Raw genomic sequence first — 20636 nt, 5'->3', positions numbered from 1 at the left:
CCCTCCAGTGGCCCCATCGGTGTGCTACAGAACACTTCAATCCCTAGTTCTTCAGGACACAGCCCTATACTGCTTCTCATTATACTTACCAAATTCTGTGCTCTTCTTACCTGGATCATGTTGGAGTACCTGAGTCCAGTGTGCGGGTGGTGGGGGGGTCTCTTCAGATTCCATGCAGCAGGCTTGCCTACCCTCCCGGAATTGCTGGGAGGCTCCTGAAAATCGGGTCCCCCTCCTGGCCACCCCGGGGACCTGGGGGGCCATCCTCCCGCATTGACCAGGCTGCCCCCGCATCCCCCTTCCGTGCCACAGTAATTACCGGTTTTTGCGGGTCCACGACAAGGGGTAGGGCTAAAATAATGTGATTTTAGCCCCTCCCCCAATCCAAAGACCCACAAATTGCGTTGTTTGACTGTCATGGGGCGGAGCTTGATGATGTCTGCCTTGCCACGCCCCCTGACATACTACTATCTGGTCTCCTCTCCAGGCTTCTCTCAGAGAGAAGTGAAGAAAAGTCGGCAAGTATGCCATGCAGACAGCTGGAATCTGCAAATACAGCCTCCCAAAAATGTCCTCTGCCTTTTAGGAGACAGCCGCTGGAGGTCCTACCAGACCTCTAGTGCCTCTGATCAGTATCTAACGGAATGAGCATGTTAGCCTCCTGGCAATAAGCATGTGACCCCCTTCCAACCAGCAACAAACCCCCTGGTAACAAGCATAAGTAACCCCTGGCAATAAGCATGTGACCTCCTTCCAACCAGCAACAAACCCCCGGGTAACAAGCATAAGTAACCCCTGGCAATAAGCATGTGACCTCCTTCCAACCAGCAACAAACCCCCTGGTAACAAGCATAAGTAACCCCTGGCAATAAGCATGTGACCTCCTTCCAACCAGCAACAAACCCCCGGGTAACAAGCATAAGTAACCCCTGGCAATAAGCATGTGACCTCCTTCCAACCAGCAACAAACCCCCGGGTAACAAGCATAAGTAACCCCTGGCAATAAGCATGTGACCTCCTTCCAACCAGCAACAAACCCCCTGGTAACAAGCATAAGTAACCCCTGGCAATAAGCATGTGACCTCCTTCCAACCAGCAACAAACCCCCGGGTAACAAGCATAAGTAACCCCTGGCAATAACCATGTGACCTCCTTCCAACCAGCAACAAACCCCCTGGTAATGAGCATAAGTAACCCCTTGCCATGGGCATGCATGTAACCCCCTGGCTAAGAATATGTAACCCCCTGTCACATACCTCCCAACTTCTGTAGTTGGGAGGTCGGGACTTTTGCGCTCCCGAAAAGGGGGGGTGGCCTCGAGAAAGGGGGCGTGGCCTCGCAGATGACGCGTCCTCTGGTCACGCCCCCCAGCGTCTATTCTTGGCAGGCTATGGAATCCTTCTATGGAAGGAAACCATACTCACCTATCCCAGCGCGACGTAGTCCAGGTAAGGGTCTTGGCAAAAAAACAAACCGACACGCGAAACCAGCCGGACAGCAGGAGCCGCACGGTGTTTGTGTACATCGTGCGGCTCTGCCTCCCGAATGCCGCTATTGGCCGCCTTGCGGCCTAGCGGCCAATCAGGAGCCGCTAGGCCGCAAGGCGGCCAATAGCGGCATTCGGGAGGCGGAGCTGCACGATGTACACAAACACCGTGCGGCTCCCTGCTGTCCGGCTGGTTTCGCGTGTCGGTTTGTTTTTTTGCCAAGACCCTTACCTGGACTACGTCGCGCTGGGACAGGTGAGTATGGTTTCCTTCCATAGGTTCCCACATGGATTTCGTCGGATCCGGACGGGGACGCCATCGCCGACATGGACAGCGACGGTCGACATGGATCCCGAAGACGACACAGGACATCAGGACATCAGGAGCAGGGCTACCTATGGAAAGAAGATAGGTAAGTATTAGTATGTGTGGGCTTTGTATGTATTAAAGTTTTATTTTAAGTATGTGTCAGTGTGTTTTATTGTACTATTTTTAATACTGTGGCACTACAAGACCCAGCGGGCCCTTTAATGCCCCGCAGGCTGGGACTTGTGGTTCTCCAAGTCCCAGCTTGCGGGGGAGGCTTGCTGGGACTCATAGTGCCCCAGTATTAGACAATAGTTTAATCTTTTTTTTACACCATTTATCAGCTCGATGCCCACCGCCCAGGGGCATCGAGGACAGCACCAGTCTTCAGCCTGGTCAGGTAAGTCCTGGAGGGGGGGGGACCCCTTTATTGGGGGGGTCCCCACTCCCCCAGGGCCCCTGGCCAGGCTGACTGGTCGGTAGGGTTAATGCTTTGGCCGGGGGGACTTGTATAAAAAGTCTCCCCCCCGGCTGTGGCATTACCCTGCTGGCTGGTTTGGCCTGGGGCTGGTTCTTGAAATACGGGGGACCCCTAGTCATTTTGTCCCCCGTATTTTGGGAACCAGCCCCGGACCTGGAGCCTGGGGCTGGTTGTTAAAAATCGGGGAACCCCTATTTGTCGGGTTCCCTGATTTTTAATTACCGGCTCCAGGCTCTGTCAGCCTGGTGCTGGTTTCGGCTGTGGGGGGTCCCCACGCCGTTTTTGTTTTTATATTTATTTTTTTTTTCTATTTTTTTACACTAAAGCCTGCACGGATCTGACTGATCCGTGCAGGCTTAAAGCAAATACGACAGGGAAAGCAAGGTGTATTTTCCTGTCGTATTTGCGTGGGTGTTTTACACCATTTAGCAGCCGTATTATCAGTACGGCTGCTTAGTACATCAGAAACCACCATTCTTTTGAATGGTGATTTCTGTCGTATTCTATCGATGGTGTAGACATTCGTATTTGTAAATACAAATACGAATGTTCCATCTTTAGGAATACGAATTGTTGTTTTTTTGGGATTGTAAATCCCGAAAATACAAATTCGTTAAAAAAAAGGTGTATTTCTCCCTACGAATACACCTTTTTTCTACGAATCCATTTTGGTAAATGTCCCCCCATGTTGCTGACCATCAGGCTGATGACTTCACTAATCTCTCAGTCAGTGATCCAAGGAGTTTGAAAAATCAGTTGAATTGTCTGTTACTTTAGACTCATTGCATCATTTTGTGCCTCCACAATGCTGCCATGTATGTGTGGTCTTCTGACAACATGTGTGTATGATCGTTCTGTGGTAACTTGCTGGGGTCCTGTAATAATTTTTATTGTCTGACGGGGTCCCATAGCAAAATAGTTTGAGAACCGCTGCTCTATTGCATACTTGCTTACCCTGCAAATTGGGATTACTTTACATGTATTCTGCGTCCCCTCGCGGTGCTCGCAGCGCTCGCCACACTATCTAAAATCAACTCCACACTGAAGTGGATAGTGGGGGTATGAAAGGGTCGGAGGACGCGTACCGCCGCTCCTCACCGGCTCGCTAAGCTCGCCACGCTTCGGGTTGCCGTTGATAGTGGGGGTCGCGTTGACAATGGGGGGGGGGGGGGCATTTAACATTGCAATGGGGGGGCATTTAACAATTGTGCTTGCACAATTAAAAATCGCATGGCATCGCATCGCATGCCATTTGCTGGCATGCGATGCGATATTTAAGTGTACATTTGGGATTTTTCACGCGGAAATCGCATCGCATACCATCGCATACCCTATTTATTGGTATGCGATGTGATGGGCGCCGTGATAATACACAAGTACCGACAAATCTTATCTTTAGCTCAACTATTAAAAACAAGCAGGTAAAGTAATAAGATAGAGATTGCCTCTCCCACACCCCAAACAAAATGGTATTATGAGTGTTAGTTATGTACCCATCAGGACAGGTTGAGGATCAGATTGTGCGCTGCCAGTCTGGGTATACTGAAATGAAACAGACCCGTTTACCTTGGACATTTTACAGATGCAGCTCCAGAGTCCACTACTTCATCTTCGTCTAGAGCATCATTTTCTCGCTTACAGTGCTCTCTCCATCAGGGAATTATATATAATTTATGCTTGTCTCATCAGGGAATTATATATAATTCACTTTCTTATGAGTGACTCTGTTATTAGAACATAATGCATTTAAGGAGGGGAGGAAAAGGCAAACGCTGTATCTCATTCAGAATGTAGAAGATTGATGAGGACATTAATACAACTGAGGCAAATGCAACCCGCCCCTGGCGAGGAATACGGTCGAATTATCAACCCGACTTAGGTCGACAGGCAACTAGATCGATAAGGTTCTAGGTCGACATGGATGAAGGTCGACAGGTGTCTAGGTCAACATGGGACAAGGTCGACATGGTTTTAGGTTGACAAATGCGTTAGGTCGACATGGGTTATGTCGCGAGGTCGACATTGTTTTTTTTTCACTGTTTTTTGAGCTAACATGTGCCGACAGGCGGTATTTCATGCCCTACCATCCACTAGGGCGTCGTGGGAGAATAAAATAGTGTGCCGAGCGCAGCGAGGCACCGTGCCCGAAGCATTGCGAGCGAAGTGAGTGATGCGAGGGGCTGCGGTTGACTTCCAACTGTGTACATGTCGACTGTGTCGACATTCGGCTATAAAAACAGTGAAAAAACCATGTCAACCTCGCTACCTGTCGACCTAACCCATGTCGGCCTAACACATTTGTCGACCTAAAACCATGTCGACTTTGCCCCATGTCGACCTAGACACCCGTTGACCTTCCTCCATGTCGACCTAGAACCCTGTCAAGCTAGTTGCCTGTCAACCCAACGGTGTCAACCTAAGTCGGGTCGATAATACGATCCACACCCCCTGGCTAAGATGCAGCAATACTGAATGAGCAATCGATACCCAATCTGCCAATCTGAGCAGCCATAGTCCGATTCCCTGGAGCAGGCCTTCTCAACCTCGTTCCTGTAGTCACACTATAGTCTAGGTTTTAGTGATATCCATGCTTGAGCACAGATGAGGCAATTCACAGTGCAGATGGACAATGACCCATTCTTCAAAAGCAACCAAAGAGTTTTTTAAGGCAAATATGTGGAATGTTCTGCAATGGCCAAGTCAATCACCTGATCTGAATCCGATTGAGCATGCATTTCACTTGATGAAGACAAAACCGAAGGGAAAATGCCCCAAGAACAAACAGGAACTGAAGGTATTTGCAGTAGAGGCCTGGCAGAGCATCACCAGGGATGAAACCCAGCGTCTGGTGATGTCTATGCATTCCAGACTTCAGGCTGTAATTGACTGCAAAGGATTTGTAACAAAGTATTAAAAAGTGAAAATTTGATTTGGGATTGTTTAGTTTGTCCCATTACTTTTGGTCCCTTAAAAAGTGGGAGGCACATGTAGAAACTGATGTAATTCCTACGCCGTTCACCGGACTTGGATGGAAATAACCTCAAATTAAAGCTGAAAGTCTGCAGTTAAAGAATATCTTGTTTGGTTCTTTTTGAATCCATTGTGGTGGTGTATAGAGCCCAAAATATGACAATTGTGTCGATGCCCCAATATTTATGGACCTGACTATAGAAGGGAAACCCCACGACAGGCATCGGTAATAGCATAGCAGTCCCACCAAGTTGCAAGTCCATAAGAAAAGCTATATAATACATAAGCGCTTAAAGAGGCTTATGCGTATGGAACTTAAATATGATAGGCTTGCCTGAAGAGGTGAGTTTTCAGGGAACGCTTGACAGTTTGGAGGCTAGTGGAGAGTCTTATTGTGCTTGGAAGGGCATTCCATAGGATGGGAGCAGCCCGATAAAAGTCCTGTAATAGCGAATGGGAGCTAGTGATCCGTGCAGAAGAGAGACGCAGATCTTGTGCAGAGCGTAGTGGTCGAGATGGGAGATATTTTGTGATAAGTAAGGAGATATATGCTGGTGCAGTATGGTTAATAGCTTTATATGTGATTATAAGTATTTTATATTGAATACGGTAATATACAGGCAACCAATGAAGGGACTGGCAAAGTGGATCAGCAGACCTTGGGCCTTATTCTGATCTGAGCTCAGTACAAATTTGTTCTTAAAATGGGCAAAACCATGTGCACTGCAGGTGGAGCAGATGTAACCTGTGCAAAGAGAATTAAATTTGGGTGGGGTGTGCTGAAACTGAAATCTAAATTGCAGTGCAAAAATAATGCAGCCAGTATTTACCCTGCACAGAAACAAAATAACTCACACAAACCTAACTCCCTCTATACATGTTACATCTGCCCCACCTGCAGTGCACATGGTTTTGCCCATTTTAAGAACAAATTTGTACTGAGCTCAGATCAGAATAAGGCCCCTTGCTAGGAAGATCAGCCTAGCAGCAGAATTTAAAATGGATTGCAGTGGTGAGAGTCTGTTCTTGGGAAGACCAGTTAGGAGACTATTGCGATAATCAATGTGGGATATAATGAGTGCATGGATAAGAGATTTAGTAGTGTCTTGTGTGAGATAGGGTCGTATTTTTAATATGTTTTTTAGATGCATGTAACATGATTTTGCGGCTGATTGAATGTGGGGAACAAAGGACAGGTCAGAGTCGAGGATGACCCCTAAGCCGCGAGCTTGTGGGGTAGGTTAGATTGTCGAGTTGTCAACAGTTATGGAGATATCAGGATGGTAACTGTTCTTGGCTGGTGTGAATATAATACATTCCGTTATATTGCAGCTGCCAGAATGGTATGTGATGTGGGTCATTTCCACTAAAACTCTAATTATGGCAATATGTATCTAGCTGGCAACCAGATACAGGAACAACTAATTATGGCGCTGTCTCACAGAAACTCTCCTAGAAAAGAGTGACAGTATGTTGTATGATTGTGTAACCCAATGACACTTTGTAAGATGTGTCACCTTATCGTCTCTTTGACTATATCAGCAGTTACATTTGCCCCAACCAGTGAGATATAATTGCTGGTTTACAAGTACCCCAGAACCCCTATGTCTGGCATGGAACATCTTACTGTATTTCTGTCCTTGTTGCAGTGACTGAGTTCTTGTTGATGAGCTGAAGTTATGTCATCCATCAAGCGTCTAGTGTATGCAGTCATCCAGTTCCTGAGACAGCAGAGTCAGCTGGATGTGTACACATCGGATGAACAAGAAAGTTTGGAAGGTAAATAAGTAACGCAGTCTATTTACGGAGCCATAGGAGAGCATGCAAAGAGACAGAGGGGGGGAATTTACTAAGGTAAATTCGTAAAAAATAGGTGTATTCCTATCCAGAAATACACTTATTTTTTGCTCTAGAACCTCAGCAGCGAAGATTGCCAATGACCGTACATACCATAATGGAATTTATCGGTCATCTTCATTTAGGAACAATAAAAAATTGGAGAAACAATTCAGTACCTTGTATTCTATGACGGATAATCGTCACTGTTTGTTACCCATTCTCTGAATGATCTGGCACATAAATAAAATGGCAGATCTGACATTTGTGATGAAATAGAATTGCAGAAACAACTCTGGTTTTCTCCCCATTAGTGGCCATACAGTGTCTGGAGACTGTGTTCAAGATCAGTCCTGAAGATGGACATCTTGCAGTACCGAATACCTTGGAAGAAATGTTTTCACAAGCACGTTTTGAGGTAATTTTACTACAGATTTGGTATGTGGAGCTAAGTTATCCTTTAGAATTTAGAAGTTATCCTTTAGAATTGATTCTGCAGTTTTTGGGCCAGATGCACTAAACTTCAAAAGTGATAAAATAGAGAGTGATATACAGCCAGCCAATCAGCTCCTACCTGACACAGTCTGTAACATGGCAGGTAGGAGCTGATTGGCTGGCTCTTTATCGCTCACCATTTTATCACTTTTGGAGCTTAGTGCATCTGGCCCTTTGTTTGCTAATGATTCTGCAGCTGTTTGTGAGCCAGACACAGTACACGCATACCACCTGCCATGTGAGGCACTTCACTCCTATACGGGCACTAGGGACATTGCTAAGGTAGGATGTTCAGAATATTTGTTCAGTCCACAAAATGGCTGCCATCAGTGTGTGCTGGTAAATTGTTGGTTCCAAATAATTAATAGAACTATATAGGTGACTCTATCATCTCGCTTCCTACCATTTTACTCTGTATTGCACTTCCTATCCTTTAAACCCTTAGAAGTATTTTAATATTACACATTTTAACATGCAGGGGGTGACATTTATTAGAGATCGATGTTGGGTTTTTGGCGATTTTTATCGCAAAAACGACCGTTTTCGCCTTTTTCCCCGAATTCGCATAATTAATGAGATGCGAAAATCGTCAAAAAATGCGAAATCACACTTTCTGAAAGTGCGATTTTTTTTTATCTACGGAACTCGCATCCAGATGTTTTCCCATTGAAAAATATACAGTTCGCATATTTAATTAGATGCGAATTTGGAAATCGCCAAAAAAAAAGGTCTAAACATCGCAAAAAAAATAGACCTGATCCTGACTGGCGATTTTGTCAGAAACATGGCGAATTTGATAGAACCATGCACAGATCATTGAGATCTGTGTATGGTTCTTTGGTAAAATATGTGTAAAAGTTATAAAGAAAAAAAAAAAATGGCGTGAGGTCCCCCCTCCTGTACATAACCAGCCCCGGGCTTCGAGGGACAAAAAGCATTGGGGTCCCCCGTATTTCTGAAACCAGCCCGGGCTCTTGGACCGGTCCTGGTTCCAAAAATACGGGGGACAAAAAAAACTGGGGGTCCCCCGTATTTTGAAACCAGCACCGGGCCTGCAGTGTCATGCCACAGCCGGGGGACACTTTTTACATAAGGTCCCCCGGCCGTACCATGAGCACCGTGGCTGGTCAGCCTTGGACGGGGTACCTGGAGGAGTGGAGACCCCCCCCCCAATAAAGGGGTCCCCCCCAGGCTTCACCCTTCCAGGGCTGAAGCCCGGGGCTGTCACCGGCGTCCCTGGCCAGTGGACGCCGGCCTTATAGGGTTAAATCTTTCAATCCTAACATTGCTTTATACAGGAGAACTACAAGTACCAGCAGACCTCCACCGCAGGCTGGGACTTGGAGAACCACAAGTTCCAGCATGCGGGGCATTAATGGGCCCGCTGGGACTCGTAGTCCACCTGTAAAAAGAATGTTAAAAGAAAACACACACACAGAAAAGTAAAACTTTATTACATACACATATACACACCTCACTTTTACACCAACATACTTACCGATCCAGGATCCAGCGCTGGTCTCTGTGCAGCATAGCCGGTCAGCGTGCTGAACCGGCTTTCTCCCGTGCAGATAACAGCCTGTGTTGCGCAGTCACAGGCTGAGAGCGTGATTGGGCGATGCGTCTCCATGGAGACGCATAGCTGAGCCCTGATTGGCTGAGCTATGCGTCTCCATGGAGACGCATCGCCCAAGACGCTCTCAGCCTGTGTCGCGCTGTGTCGCGCTGGGACAGTGCGGGGGGAGCCGGCTATGCTGTACAGAGACCAGAGCTGGATCCTGGATCGGTAAGTATGTTGGTGTAAAAGTGAGGTGTGTGTGTATGTGTATGTAATAAAGTTTTACTTTTCTGTGCGTGTGTTTTCTTTTAACATTCTTTTTACAGGTGGACTTCAAGTCCCAGCAGGCCCATTAATGCCCTGCATGCTGGGACTTGTGGTTCTCCAAGTTCCAGCCTGCGGGGGAGGTCTGCTGGTACTTGTAGTTCTCCTGTATAAAGCAATGTTAGGATTGAAAGATTTAACCCTATCAGGCCGGCGTCTGATAGGGTTATAAAATCGCCCTATATCACACTTTATTGCACTTTTTTTGTCGGAATACGCACCTCATTAAATATGCGAATTCGCAGCAAAAATGCGATATTAAAAAACGGCGATATAGGGCGATTTGAGAAAAAAATTGCATTTTCTCAAAAACGGTAAACCCACTAAATCTCGCCCAGGGTGTTTTGACAGAATACTACTGGGAAGTGCCAACTAGAACAGTTATCAGACAGATGTCAGGTGACAAGGTCCTAGTCTTCAAACACTATGATGGGTAAATGGAAAAAAGTTCATTATTGAAGCCAAAGTTTCCAGCAATCTGAATATAAATCATATCAGAATTTACTTCTGAGAACCCAGGGCCAACATGGATCCACCAATTAAATTATCAGTGATTCCAAAGATTGGAAACTCTGTTAGACTCTCTTAAGGCCCCCATACACTAGCCGATTTTGGTCAGATTTCAGCCAGATCAGTCGGATCTGGCCAAAATCGGACCAAAATCGGCTAGTTTTGATGTCCCCTCAGATCCGATGCGCGGTCCCGTGCGCATCGGATCTGCGTCGGGTGGTCGGACCTGCTGCACGTCCGACCACCCGACTTGGGACCTAGTGGGGCGGCGCGGCGGTGGAGGGAGCAGGGGGGGCTGGGGACGCTGCGGGGGACACGTCTGTGTCCCCCGCTGCTGGGGACGCTGCGGGGGACAGCGTCTGTGCGGCGAGAAGGTAGAGGGAGCAGGGGGGGCTGGAGACGCTGCGGGGGACACAGGCTGCATAGAGCCGGGCAGGGGAAGCCGGCCGGGAGCTGTCAGTAATGAATAAAAAAAAAAAGCCCATACAATGAATGGGCAGCCTGTGATTGGCTGAGCGCTCTCTCAGCCAGTCAGCAATTGGCTGAGAGAGCGCTCAGCAGCCAATCACAGGCTGCCCATTCATTGTATGGGCTTTTTTTTTTTATTCATTACTGACAGCTCCCGGCCGGCTTCCCCTGCCCGGCTCTATGCAGCCTGTGTCCCCCGCAGCGTCTCCAGCCCCCCCTGCTCCCTCTACCTTCTCGCCGCTCAGACGATGTCCCCCGCAGCGTCCCCAGCAGCGGGGGACACAGACGTGTCCCCCGCAGCGTCCCCAGCCCCCCTGCTCCCACCTCTTAGCGCCCCCCCCCCCTGCTCCCCGGGTTTTTTACATGTGATAAATCGAGACGATTTATCACATGTAAAAAATGGCACATCAAGTGCCAATCTAATCAAGCTCCCCCGGGGAGCAGCCGGGGAAGCTCAGGGGGAAGTCGGGGGCGACTTGTCCTAAGGACAAGTCGCCCTAGTGTATGGGGGCCTTTACTCTGTTTCAATCTAGGCTTCCTAAATCCATCATTTTAGCATTGCTCTAATAGGGGCAAAGCGAGGTGCTTAGAAGACGAAGCCAAGCTATTCCTTTTCGTGTATACTTCAATAAGAGCCGGATTGTCACCCCTAGCAACAAAATCGTTCTCTTCAGACAAAACCTTATTCTTTCCTTTTTTTTCTCATTTTTATTGTGCATTATTTGTGTATATTACAGGAAACGTTTGTAACAGTTTTATTGTGCTTTATACTGAAAACCAGGGATGGGGAACCTTTTGTTGAACTACACATCCCAGCATGCCCTGCAACAGTTGTAGCATGGCCACATAGCAAAACTGTAACAAGGCATGCTGGGATGTGTAGTTCCACAACAGCTGGAGGGTTGAAGGTTCCCCATCCCTGCTGTAAACATACCTGTATACTATATACATGTAAGGGTTTGTACTGTACAACACTTTTGTTGATAAACTGCTCAATCAGAGGTGTGTCACTCAGGTACCAAAAGGGAGGGGTAATTCTGTTTAGGAAAAAACATTTGGTATCCCAATTGCACACTGAGGGAAACATAACTACATAATAATCAGATAACACAGAGATTTTGGTTGCGTATATCTGCAGATATAGGGCTAAGCCCCCAGGCCGTACGTCAAGGCATCTCTGTCACTGGGGGTCCCTAATACTGGGTATGGGTCTGGGGTGTGGGCTGTACAAGATATACAAAGTTTGCCAGCGCCGGCAAACGGTTGACGATAAAAAATATTTCTTAACTATACTAAAGATAAATGTAAAAATCAATAAAATAACTGAGAATAATGTATAACACAATAATTAAAATCAGAATAAAGGGGGGGGGGGGGTGTCACATCTGTGGCATCAGGTGGTATATATCAGAATTTAAAAGAAAAATAAAACGGAATATTCCGAAATTGCACGGGGAATATTCCGAAATTGCACGGGAAATATTTCATAGTACCAAAATTTTTTTAAGCGATCCTCTTATGGTTGTTGGATGTTTGGGGGTAAAATCGTAAGTCCCTCCGCTTACAGATGATCCAATGAATAATTGCTCTATAATATAATATCCTGATGATGACTACAGGGCCCCTGGTGTGCTTGTAGGCATCTGGTTAGATATTCCAGAAGTAGATGTGTCACTTTACCAGTCTCTGGTGGTGCTGTAGATGTTCAGGAGAAGATTAATTGGATCGCTGGTATATGAATAGGACACAATAGAATAAGCTCAACGTGTTTCCCCCAGATAAATCAGCTTCCGGCTTCCTCAGGAACAAGTTTTGACCTATTGTTACTGTCAATGTCGACCTTTTATTGTCGACATATTGACTATCAACCTAGACATTGCCTGTGAGCTGATACACGCCCAATCTTATTGAGCAGAAATCAAACAATTATGCTAATTGTAATTCAAATTCAATAAAGCTTTATTATTAACTGTGACACAAAGATGCGCCACTGCAGAAGTTTTGCTAAGTGCTTTCAGTGGCCATAATATATGGAAGGATATTGGATTTGAGTATATTATTGCTAGGGTGTGGGTATTGTTGTTCTGGGAAATTGATAGCCATGATTTAATAAAGAGAATAATAAACACCACCAGGGATCACGGTGGTCTGATCTTACTGACAGTGATATAAGGTTTCCACCTTTGTGTTTCAACAAGCAAATCTTGGTCACTTGCAATTTATGTGCTTTATACTGGGACACATGGGATGTAGAATATAATGTGGGCAAGTGACAAGGGCAGAAATTAGTAAAAATAATCTTGTCAATCAAAGACTATTAGATTAGCCTCCGAAACGCTGACGTCTGATGGCAGAGAGTGAAACTACATCTCTTTCTCACACTTGCTCAAGGACAGAGGGTAGCAGACTAGCTTTCAAAGCTTTTGATTCGAGCAGGCCTACTAGTGTATATATATGTAATGCTTCTTGTGTGACATTTGATTTATGCATCTCACTGACTGACAGTTCTTATTGCTAGACTGAATTCATTATGTGAAGTATTCTGCTCACGGATATTGTTTTTCATTCTGGTAAACAATATACTGATAGACTTTATGTATTATGCTAATTTTCTGCAGACGGTCTTCAATATCTTGAATGTTCCTCTGAAATCTGTAATGATTAAATGTGACTACATTATCCCTCTATCTATGGGTGGGCCATTAATCCACCTCAAACGCTACCTAAATCATACTTGCCTACTTTTTCATTCTCCCCCAGGGAGAAGCCAGGGCTGAAATGAGGCGATTCGCATTATTTTAGCCCCGCCCCTCGCCGCAGACCGTGAAAATCGCTATGTAGCACAGTGGGAAAGGGGGGCTGCGGGGGGGCAGCGTGGCTGATGCGGGAGACTTGCCCATCATCCTGGAGGGTCCGGGGGGGGGGACCCAAAATCCGGGAGCCTCCCGGCCATTCCGGGAGGGTAGGCAAGCTAAATAACACAAATGCCAGAAATTCCAAACACATCAGGCTGCCGACGCGGGAATACAGACAGCTGACATACCGAACATATGCATGCCGGGTGGTTTAGGCTGCTGCAAGGGAGGGTTAGGGTGAGGGGGATGGGGATAGGTTAGGGTATGTATGAAAATTCTCCATTTAGAGATTCCGGGGTCAGTCTTTTGTCCCAGTTAGTGTTATCCTAAAGCACAGTCCGGGCCTATATGAATTCACTTATATAGTGGGCCTAATTCAGACCTGATCGCAGGGCACATTTTTTATTGCAAATGGTCAAAACCATGTGCACTGCAGGTGGGGCAGATGTAACATGTGCAGAGAGATTTAGATTTGGGGGAGTTATTTTATTTCTGTGCAGGGTAAATAGTGGCTGCTTTATTTTTACACTGCAGTTTAGATTTAAATTTGAATTCACCTCACCCGAATCTAACTCTCTGCACATTGCATCTGCCCCACCTGTACGTACATGAAGATGGTGAATACAAATAAAGACAAAATATATGTCTCTTACATTTAAAGGTAAAATAGTCACCGGCGCTTGAACAGCAGCCAGTATTGTCAGGAAACCAGCCTGAATAGATTATTTTATTCAAGATAGTAGCACACGTTTCATATGCACTCACATCAGCTGCTCATCGCAGAGCCCTTGTCGGTGATTGTCGGTCGCGGCAAAATGAAGGTCGGCTTTAAATCTGACTCATTTTGAGGACTCTGCTGGTTCTGTAATACAGGGCCGCCAAATTAGTTTAGCAAACCAAAATGTCAGCAGAGGATGGGTCTGATAGCAAAGACGAATCTAAGCTACAGTCCCATAATTAGAAACATAGAAACATAGAATTTGACGGCAGATAAGAACCATTTGGCCCATCTAGTCTGCACCTTTTTTTACCCTTCAGGTAATCTCAACCCTTTTTAATCCTTATTTATTTATAAGGATATTCATATGCCTATCTCAAGCATGTTTAAATTGTTCTACTGTCTTAGCCTCTACCACCTCTGATGGGAGGCTATTCCACTTATCCACTACCCTTTCTGTGAAGTAATTTTTTTTAACATTTCCCCTGAACCTACCTCCCTCCAGTTTCAGTGCATTGCTTCTTGTGTTTGGTTTTCCAGCCCACCTTACCCCCACCACGTCTCTCCTGTGCTCTAGCTGCACCGGCTTGTAGATGGGACCCAGGACAGTATTATTCTAGGACAGTGTTGTTCAACCACTGTGCCGTGGCACACTAGTGTGCTTTGAGCTGTTCTCAGTGTGCCTCCAGATCTAGAGATGCCCAAACCAGTTTACAGCCACCACCAGTTCAACTGTTACTGACTGGTCTCTTCTTTTCATGTAAAGGGCCAATGTATTTTATTTTTGTTACCTGTGGGGACCAGCATGATTGTTTTTTTTTTTATATGGGAGCCAATAGGTTTGTTTTCTTTTTCCTGTTGGGGGGCCAATGTGTTTTGCCGTGTGGGGATTTCATGGTGTGCCTGAGCAATTTTAAAATCTTATTTAGTGTGCCGCAAGGTAAAAAGGTTGAAAATCACTGTTCTAGGAGGATCTGCTTTGGAACCAAATCTTACAGGTGGCAGATAATAGTGATCGCCAAGGGGATATTTAATTATTTTAGACATTCCAGGTGGTTCTATTTTGATGACCCCTTCCACACAAACATATAGGGCAGTGATGGCTAACCTTCACACTCCAGCTGTTGTTGAACTACACATCCCAGCATGCCCTACATAATTTTTAGCATGGCCAAATAGCAAAACTGTAGCAGAGCATGCTGGGATGTGTAGTTCAACAATAGCTGGAGTGTCAAGGTTAGCCATCACCGATATAGGGTCAATTTACTAACAGTTCTATATATGAAAAAAGGTGATGTTGCCCATAGCAACCAATCAGATTCTATTATTTTCTAGAATGCAATAGAGAAATGATATACACAATCTAATTGGTTGCTATGGGCAATAACACCTCATTTTATTTCAGAAACTTTAATAAATTTACTCCATTACATCTGCTCAAGTGGGTCTTGGTGCCTGATTCTGATCTGCTCGCTGGGCTGCGAGTGTTTGGAGCCCAGCGAGCAGGTAAATCCTTTGAATGGTTCGTTCATATAATCAAATCTTGACATTTACCTAATTTTTCTTGATCCCGTCCACCTAGCCCTGGGATCCCTGTTCTCACCCTCTAAGGAACGCTCAAGATGTCAAATATTGTTTCTTTATTTGGAGGGATTTGCTGTCACTGGCTAGAAGCTAAATCTTAGCAAAACTGATGTACTCGATCTAGATTACAAATGACATTTCCTATGGCCCTGAATGGAAAGCAGGAATTTCCATGATATTCCGTTACAGCTGGGGAGGAATTGTAGAAATATTGCTCGCCTATGTAATGAGTGTATGTAATATATAGCATAGTTATAAACGGGTTACAGCATAACAAGCCGCCAGTAATGAGCGCAGGGCCGGACTGGCCATCTGGCACTTCTGCCAAAAGCCAGAAGGGCCGATTTTCTGCACTGCACCGGGCAGCTGTGTCATTTGCATATTGACCTAATGACACGACCGCCACACATCTGATCCGCCCCCCTCCTGTCTGAGCAGCCTGTGTCAGGGGAGCTGAGAGGCCGGCCACGACGCAGCAACGTCATAACGTCTGAAGCGCGCCGCCCGCTGTGTGTATAGACAGTGCCAGGCCTCATGCTGCTAACATGCAGGGGCAGACAGCAGAAGCCTCTCCTGTCTGGTGGCGCCTCCTTTCCTTGCTGTCCTCCTCTCCTTGCTGCAAAGCAGCAGTACCGTACTCCATTGTGCGGGTAGCAGCGCCAGCTCTTACCGCAACCACATCGGGCGGGAGAAGCTGTACGGCGGGGCACAGAACAGAGCAGTCATCATGCGGATCTGTCCTGGGCTGCCTGCCTGCGAGAGTACTGGTGAGTGTGCTGCGCTCTTGTCCTGAGTCCGACTCCTGCCACTGTGAGTGTCATCCTCTTCTTTGTCATTAGGAAGAAGCACTTACTGGCAGGCTGCCAGTAAGTGCTTCTTCCCAATGGCCCAATGTTCCATAATGTGTAATGGGCATATTAAATGGTGTAATATTCTGTAATGGGCATTACGTGTGTTCCATAATGTGTAATGGGTAACGCCTCCATTTTCTGATGCCACGCCTCCTTTCCATGAGGCCATACCCCTTTCCGACGAGCGGCTTCGCTGCGAATGGGTCCCGCCTCCTTCCGGTGGGCCTGTGTGCTCAAAATGCCAGGGCCGATTTCTGGTCCCAGTCCGGCCCTGAATGGGCATATGTAATATATAGCGTAGTCATAAACTGGTTACAGGATAACAAGCCGTCAGTAATGAGCTTGTTTGGCCAATGTAAGACTAGAAGTATGTAATGCAATCTGAAATAGATGCATCTATGGCCAGTATTCAATGCTCTTGATTTATCGCTTTTTTCGCTGAACTGGGCTTTTTTTCAGGGAAGCTGTGATTTTTTTTTTCACCGAAAATGATATTCACTGTATACAATGTTTACTGTTCGCCGAAAGCGAACAGTGAATGCCGGCCAGTTCTCCGTTTCATAGTCGCTGCAATTCGCTGGTGTATTTCAATGGGTTTTGACTCGCTGAGAGTGCATTCAATGCTAGAATGGAGAACTGCTTTCACCATGATTTTCACAGAGTTTCATCATTTTGCATTCAACACTTTTTTAGATGAACTGGAATGTGTTATTTTAAAATAAAGGTGGCGATACACTGCCCTGCGATGATGCGAGGGACAGGTATTAGTACATTAGAAAATGCGGTAAAACCTCCCAAAATTGGGGTTTTACCGCATTTTTAACTTGGTACATCCTGCCCTAAGTCTCTACTTGGCAAATGCACCAACGAGAGGGGAAGAGAGGGTGGGGGGATCTCTGCATACAGGCCGCCTCCTCACTCAGCGAAGCATTCACGTTTTATGGGACATGTCTAAGTAATTGATCTAAAGTGCTCTTGCCACCTATTTTGTCTAGATGTGTGGAAAGCAGATAAACCTATGCAAAGTTATGGACACTTTTCATGGAATTCTTCCAATATTTTATCTTCACCTGATTCTATTGCATTGCCATGAAGACAATAATTACTAGTGAGCTAGGCCCAATAGAGATAACACTTTGGGCTGTTTTGCACTGCATGCGCCCGGCTGTCACCAGGAGTTTTGATTTCAGAATGTGACCGGCATCTTTGTCTGTCCCTGACTTGAACTATGCTGAGATCTCTATTGTCTGTAAATCAGACATTAACACTGCAGTATCTCTAGATCAGCGCTGGGCAATTGCGGCCCTCCAGATGTTGAGCAACTACACATCCCAGGATGCTTTGCATTAGTTTTGCTATGTGGCCATGCTAAAACTGATGCAAGGCATGCTGGGATGTGTAGTTCCTCAACATCTGGAGGGCCGCAATTGCCCAGCCCTGCTCTAGATTGTAATACTCAATAGGACATTTTAGCATATTATTTTATTGATATACTCTTTATATGGATTATATACTGTATATAAGTTTGAACTACTATTATTTTTGTTCTTGTACCTTGAATGTTTCTGAATTGATGTTAACAATGGATACTGAGCCTGGTGTCCAATACCTCACATCTCCAGTAATCTGGAATATGTTTTGTTGCAGATCTGAATCTATTCATGTTGTTTGGTGAATCCTGTCATTAACATGTGTGATTTCTCTACAGAAAGATGAATTGACGCCAACAGAATCTCCTTCATCCTCACCGGCCGACATAGAGAAAGCTGAACAGCTAAAAGATGAAGGTACCTATGTTATTAAATTAGACCTGTAATCAAACCACACCTTACTTGCCTACTTTTGGAAACTAGCTTCAGGGAGATTATAGTTGGTAATAGAATTTTGCCCAGCGCCCCATTGAGGGGGGTGTGTCATGCTCCACCCAGAAGACGTGTCTAGTTCCATATATGCGGGCAGCACGGATGGTGTAATGGTTGCATTACTGCCTCACAGCGCTGAGGTAATGGTTTTCGATCCCCACCATGGTCCTAACTGTGCAGAGTTTATATATTCTCTCCGTGCTTGCGTGGGTTTACTCCGGGTACTCCGGTTTCCTCCCACAATCCAAAAATATACAGATAGATTAATTGGCTTCCAACAAAATTAACCCTAGAATGTCTGTGTGTGCGTGTACATGTGGTAGGGAATATAGATTGTAAGCTCCACTGGGGCAGGGACTGATGTGAATGTTGAAATATTCTCTGTAAAGCGCTGCGTAACTATAGCACCGCAGCCCCCACGACCGCGGGGGGTGCTGTGCATGTGCGGGCGCCGGGGGCTGCAGTGCTATAGTTACACCCCACCGCAATCCCCCGCAGTCTTTACCTGTCTTCAGTACGCGCTAGTCCCGGCTCTCTTCTTCTGCTATGAGGACCACCACAAAATGTTTCTCTGCTGTATGGGGGCGGACATTTTGTGGTGGTCCTCATAGTAGAAGAAGGGAGCCGGGACCAGCGCATACTGAACGTAGGTAAGACTGCGGGGGATGGGGGGGTTTGCATGGGCGGCGGGGCGGGGGTTGGTGCGGCGGGGGGGTTGGCGGAGTGGGTGCGCACCCTCCCTTTAAAGGCGGTTGGGCGCCCAAAACCTAGTTACGCCACTGCTATGTATGTGCTATATAAGAAACTGTTAATAAATAATAAATAAATATATGGATAGATTGTGGAAAAAGAGTGTGAACATGGCACCTAGAAGCGTGGGTGTGCACTGCTACATCTGAGAGGAATCTTATAAAATGACTTATATCCAAAAATAGATGATCCCCAAAGCAGTTAGTAAGAGCTACTATACTTGGTAAAGTGCTGGGAAATGGTGCTGATTGGTCAATGTAAATGTATCTGTCTCTCATTCCATTTCCCAATAAAATGTAACAGTGTAATGTGGGCGAGGTGACATGAGGGAGATTGCTAGACTAATGAGGGAGAGAGGGAGATTGCTGCTATTTCAGGGAGTCTCCTGCAGAATGCAGGAGGGGAGGCAACTATGAACCACACTGACCAAGTCCATCTTGTGTTTGCCCTGCCATAGTCACCCAATGGATATGGGAAGGAATGGGGAAATGTCCCCTCCACAGGGGGAGAGTACAGATATCATGGTTAATACACTGACATATCGCCCAGTCCCTGACACCTGCACTGTCCGAGGCTGTACATGTATGCCTAGCATTAGCAATATACACGACAGACCACCCTCTGCCAATGCTCAGTCCTGAACATGACCTTGCCTAGCGGTACTGACGTGCCATAAAGTTCTCATACCGCTACTAGTTCTCTAGACCCCTCGCATGCTGAGGTTAGAATGTGCGGGAAATCTACCAAGTGTGTACTGAGCTACATTAGTAGCTATTCAAAGCTTGGGATTCACCTGGGGTAGTATTGGGGGGATGGAGACGGGATGTCATTAATAACCATTCTTTATTTGAGGAAATAAAATGTAGGTCTTGCCAACCGGATTTCAGGTGTAATGTCTTTATCACGTTTCAGATATAAGAGCTGAAAAGTGAAATAACCAAAGTACTGATCATATGAAATAAAGCATCTGCCCTGGGAATAATGCAATAAGACCTGCACGTATCATTGTATGCATGACAACTAAGGAGCATCTTCATTCCAGGTAACAGTCACATGAAGGAGCAGAGCTACCAGGCTGCAGTGGATTGTTACTCACAGGCTGTGGAATTGGATCCGAACAATGCTGTGTATTACTGCAACAGGTAATGCCCCTCGTGTGTGTGTGTGTGTGTGTGTGTGTGTGTGTGTGTGTGCGTGTGCGTGTGTGATTTTTTTTTTAAATAATAAAAACAGAAGCATCTAATATAATGCTCACAAACTGTATGTAATGACAAAAGCTATATAGAATCGCATATATGGGCCCTTATTCAGATCGGATCGCAGTACAAATTTGGGTACTTGTGAGTTATCTGGGCGTCCGATTTTGGTAGTAGATCGCATGCGATATCGCATGCGATATCGCATGCGATTTGCGATTTGCATGCGATTTAGCATGCGATTTGCATAAGATTTGCTATTCATTTCATTACCCCACTATCCCCAAAGTGTGTCTATCAACGTGAACCCGAAGCGTGGCGAGCGCAGCGAGCCCGCGAGGGGCGGCGGTACGCGTCCTCCGACCTTTTCATGCCCTACTATCCA

General features: G+C 46.0%; 1 protein-coding gene across 1 annotated transcript in view; it reads left to right on the top strand.

Moving 5' to 3' along the window:
* Window positions 1-20636, top strand: part of SGTB (small glutamine rich tetratricopeptide repeat co-chaperone beta) — a 43821-nt gene that overhangs the window by 8155 nt on the left and 15030 nt on the right. Inside the window, exons 2-5 of the mRNA XM_083152889.1 lie at window positions 6894-7023; window positions 7395-7498; window positions 18152-18230; window positions 20098-20197. Of these exons, the coding sequence (XP_083009015.1) occupies window positions 6924-7023; window positions 7395-7498; window positions 18152-18230; window positions 20098-20197 (383 nt within the window). The 5' untranslated portion in view covers window positions 6894-6923. The remainder of the gene's footprint in view (window positions 1-6893; window positions 7024-7394; window positions 7499-18151; window positions 18231-20097; window positions 20198-20636) is intronic.

Source organism: Crinia signifera, chromosome 1, assembly GCF_055691185.1.
Source record: "Crinia signifera chromosome 1, ASM5569118v1, whole genome shotgun sequence".
NCBI classification, from domain to species: domain Eukaryota; kingdom Metazoa; phylum Chordata; class Amphibia; order Anura; family Myobatrachidae; genus Crinia; species Crinia signifera.
The sequence above is the reverse complement of the archived record's forward strand: the minus strand, read 5'-3'. Positions and strand labels throughout refer to the sequence as shown.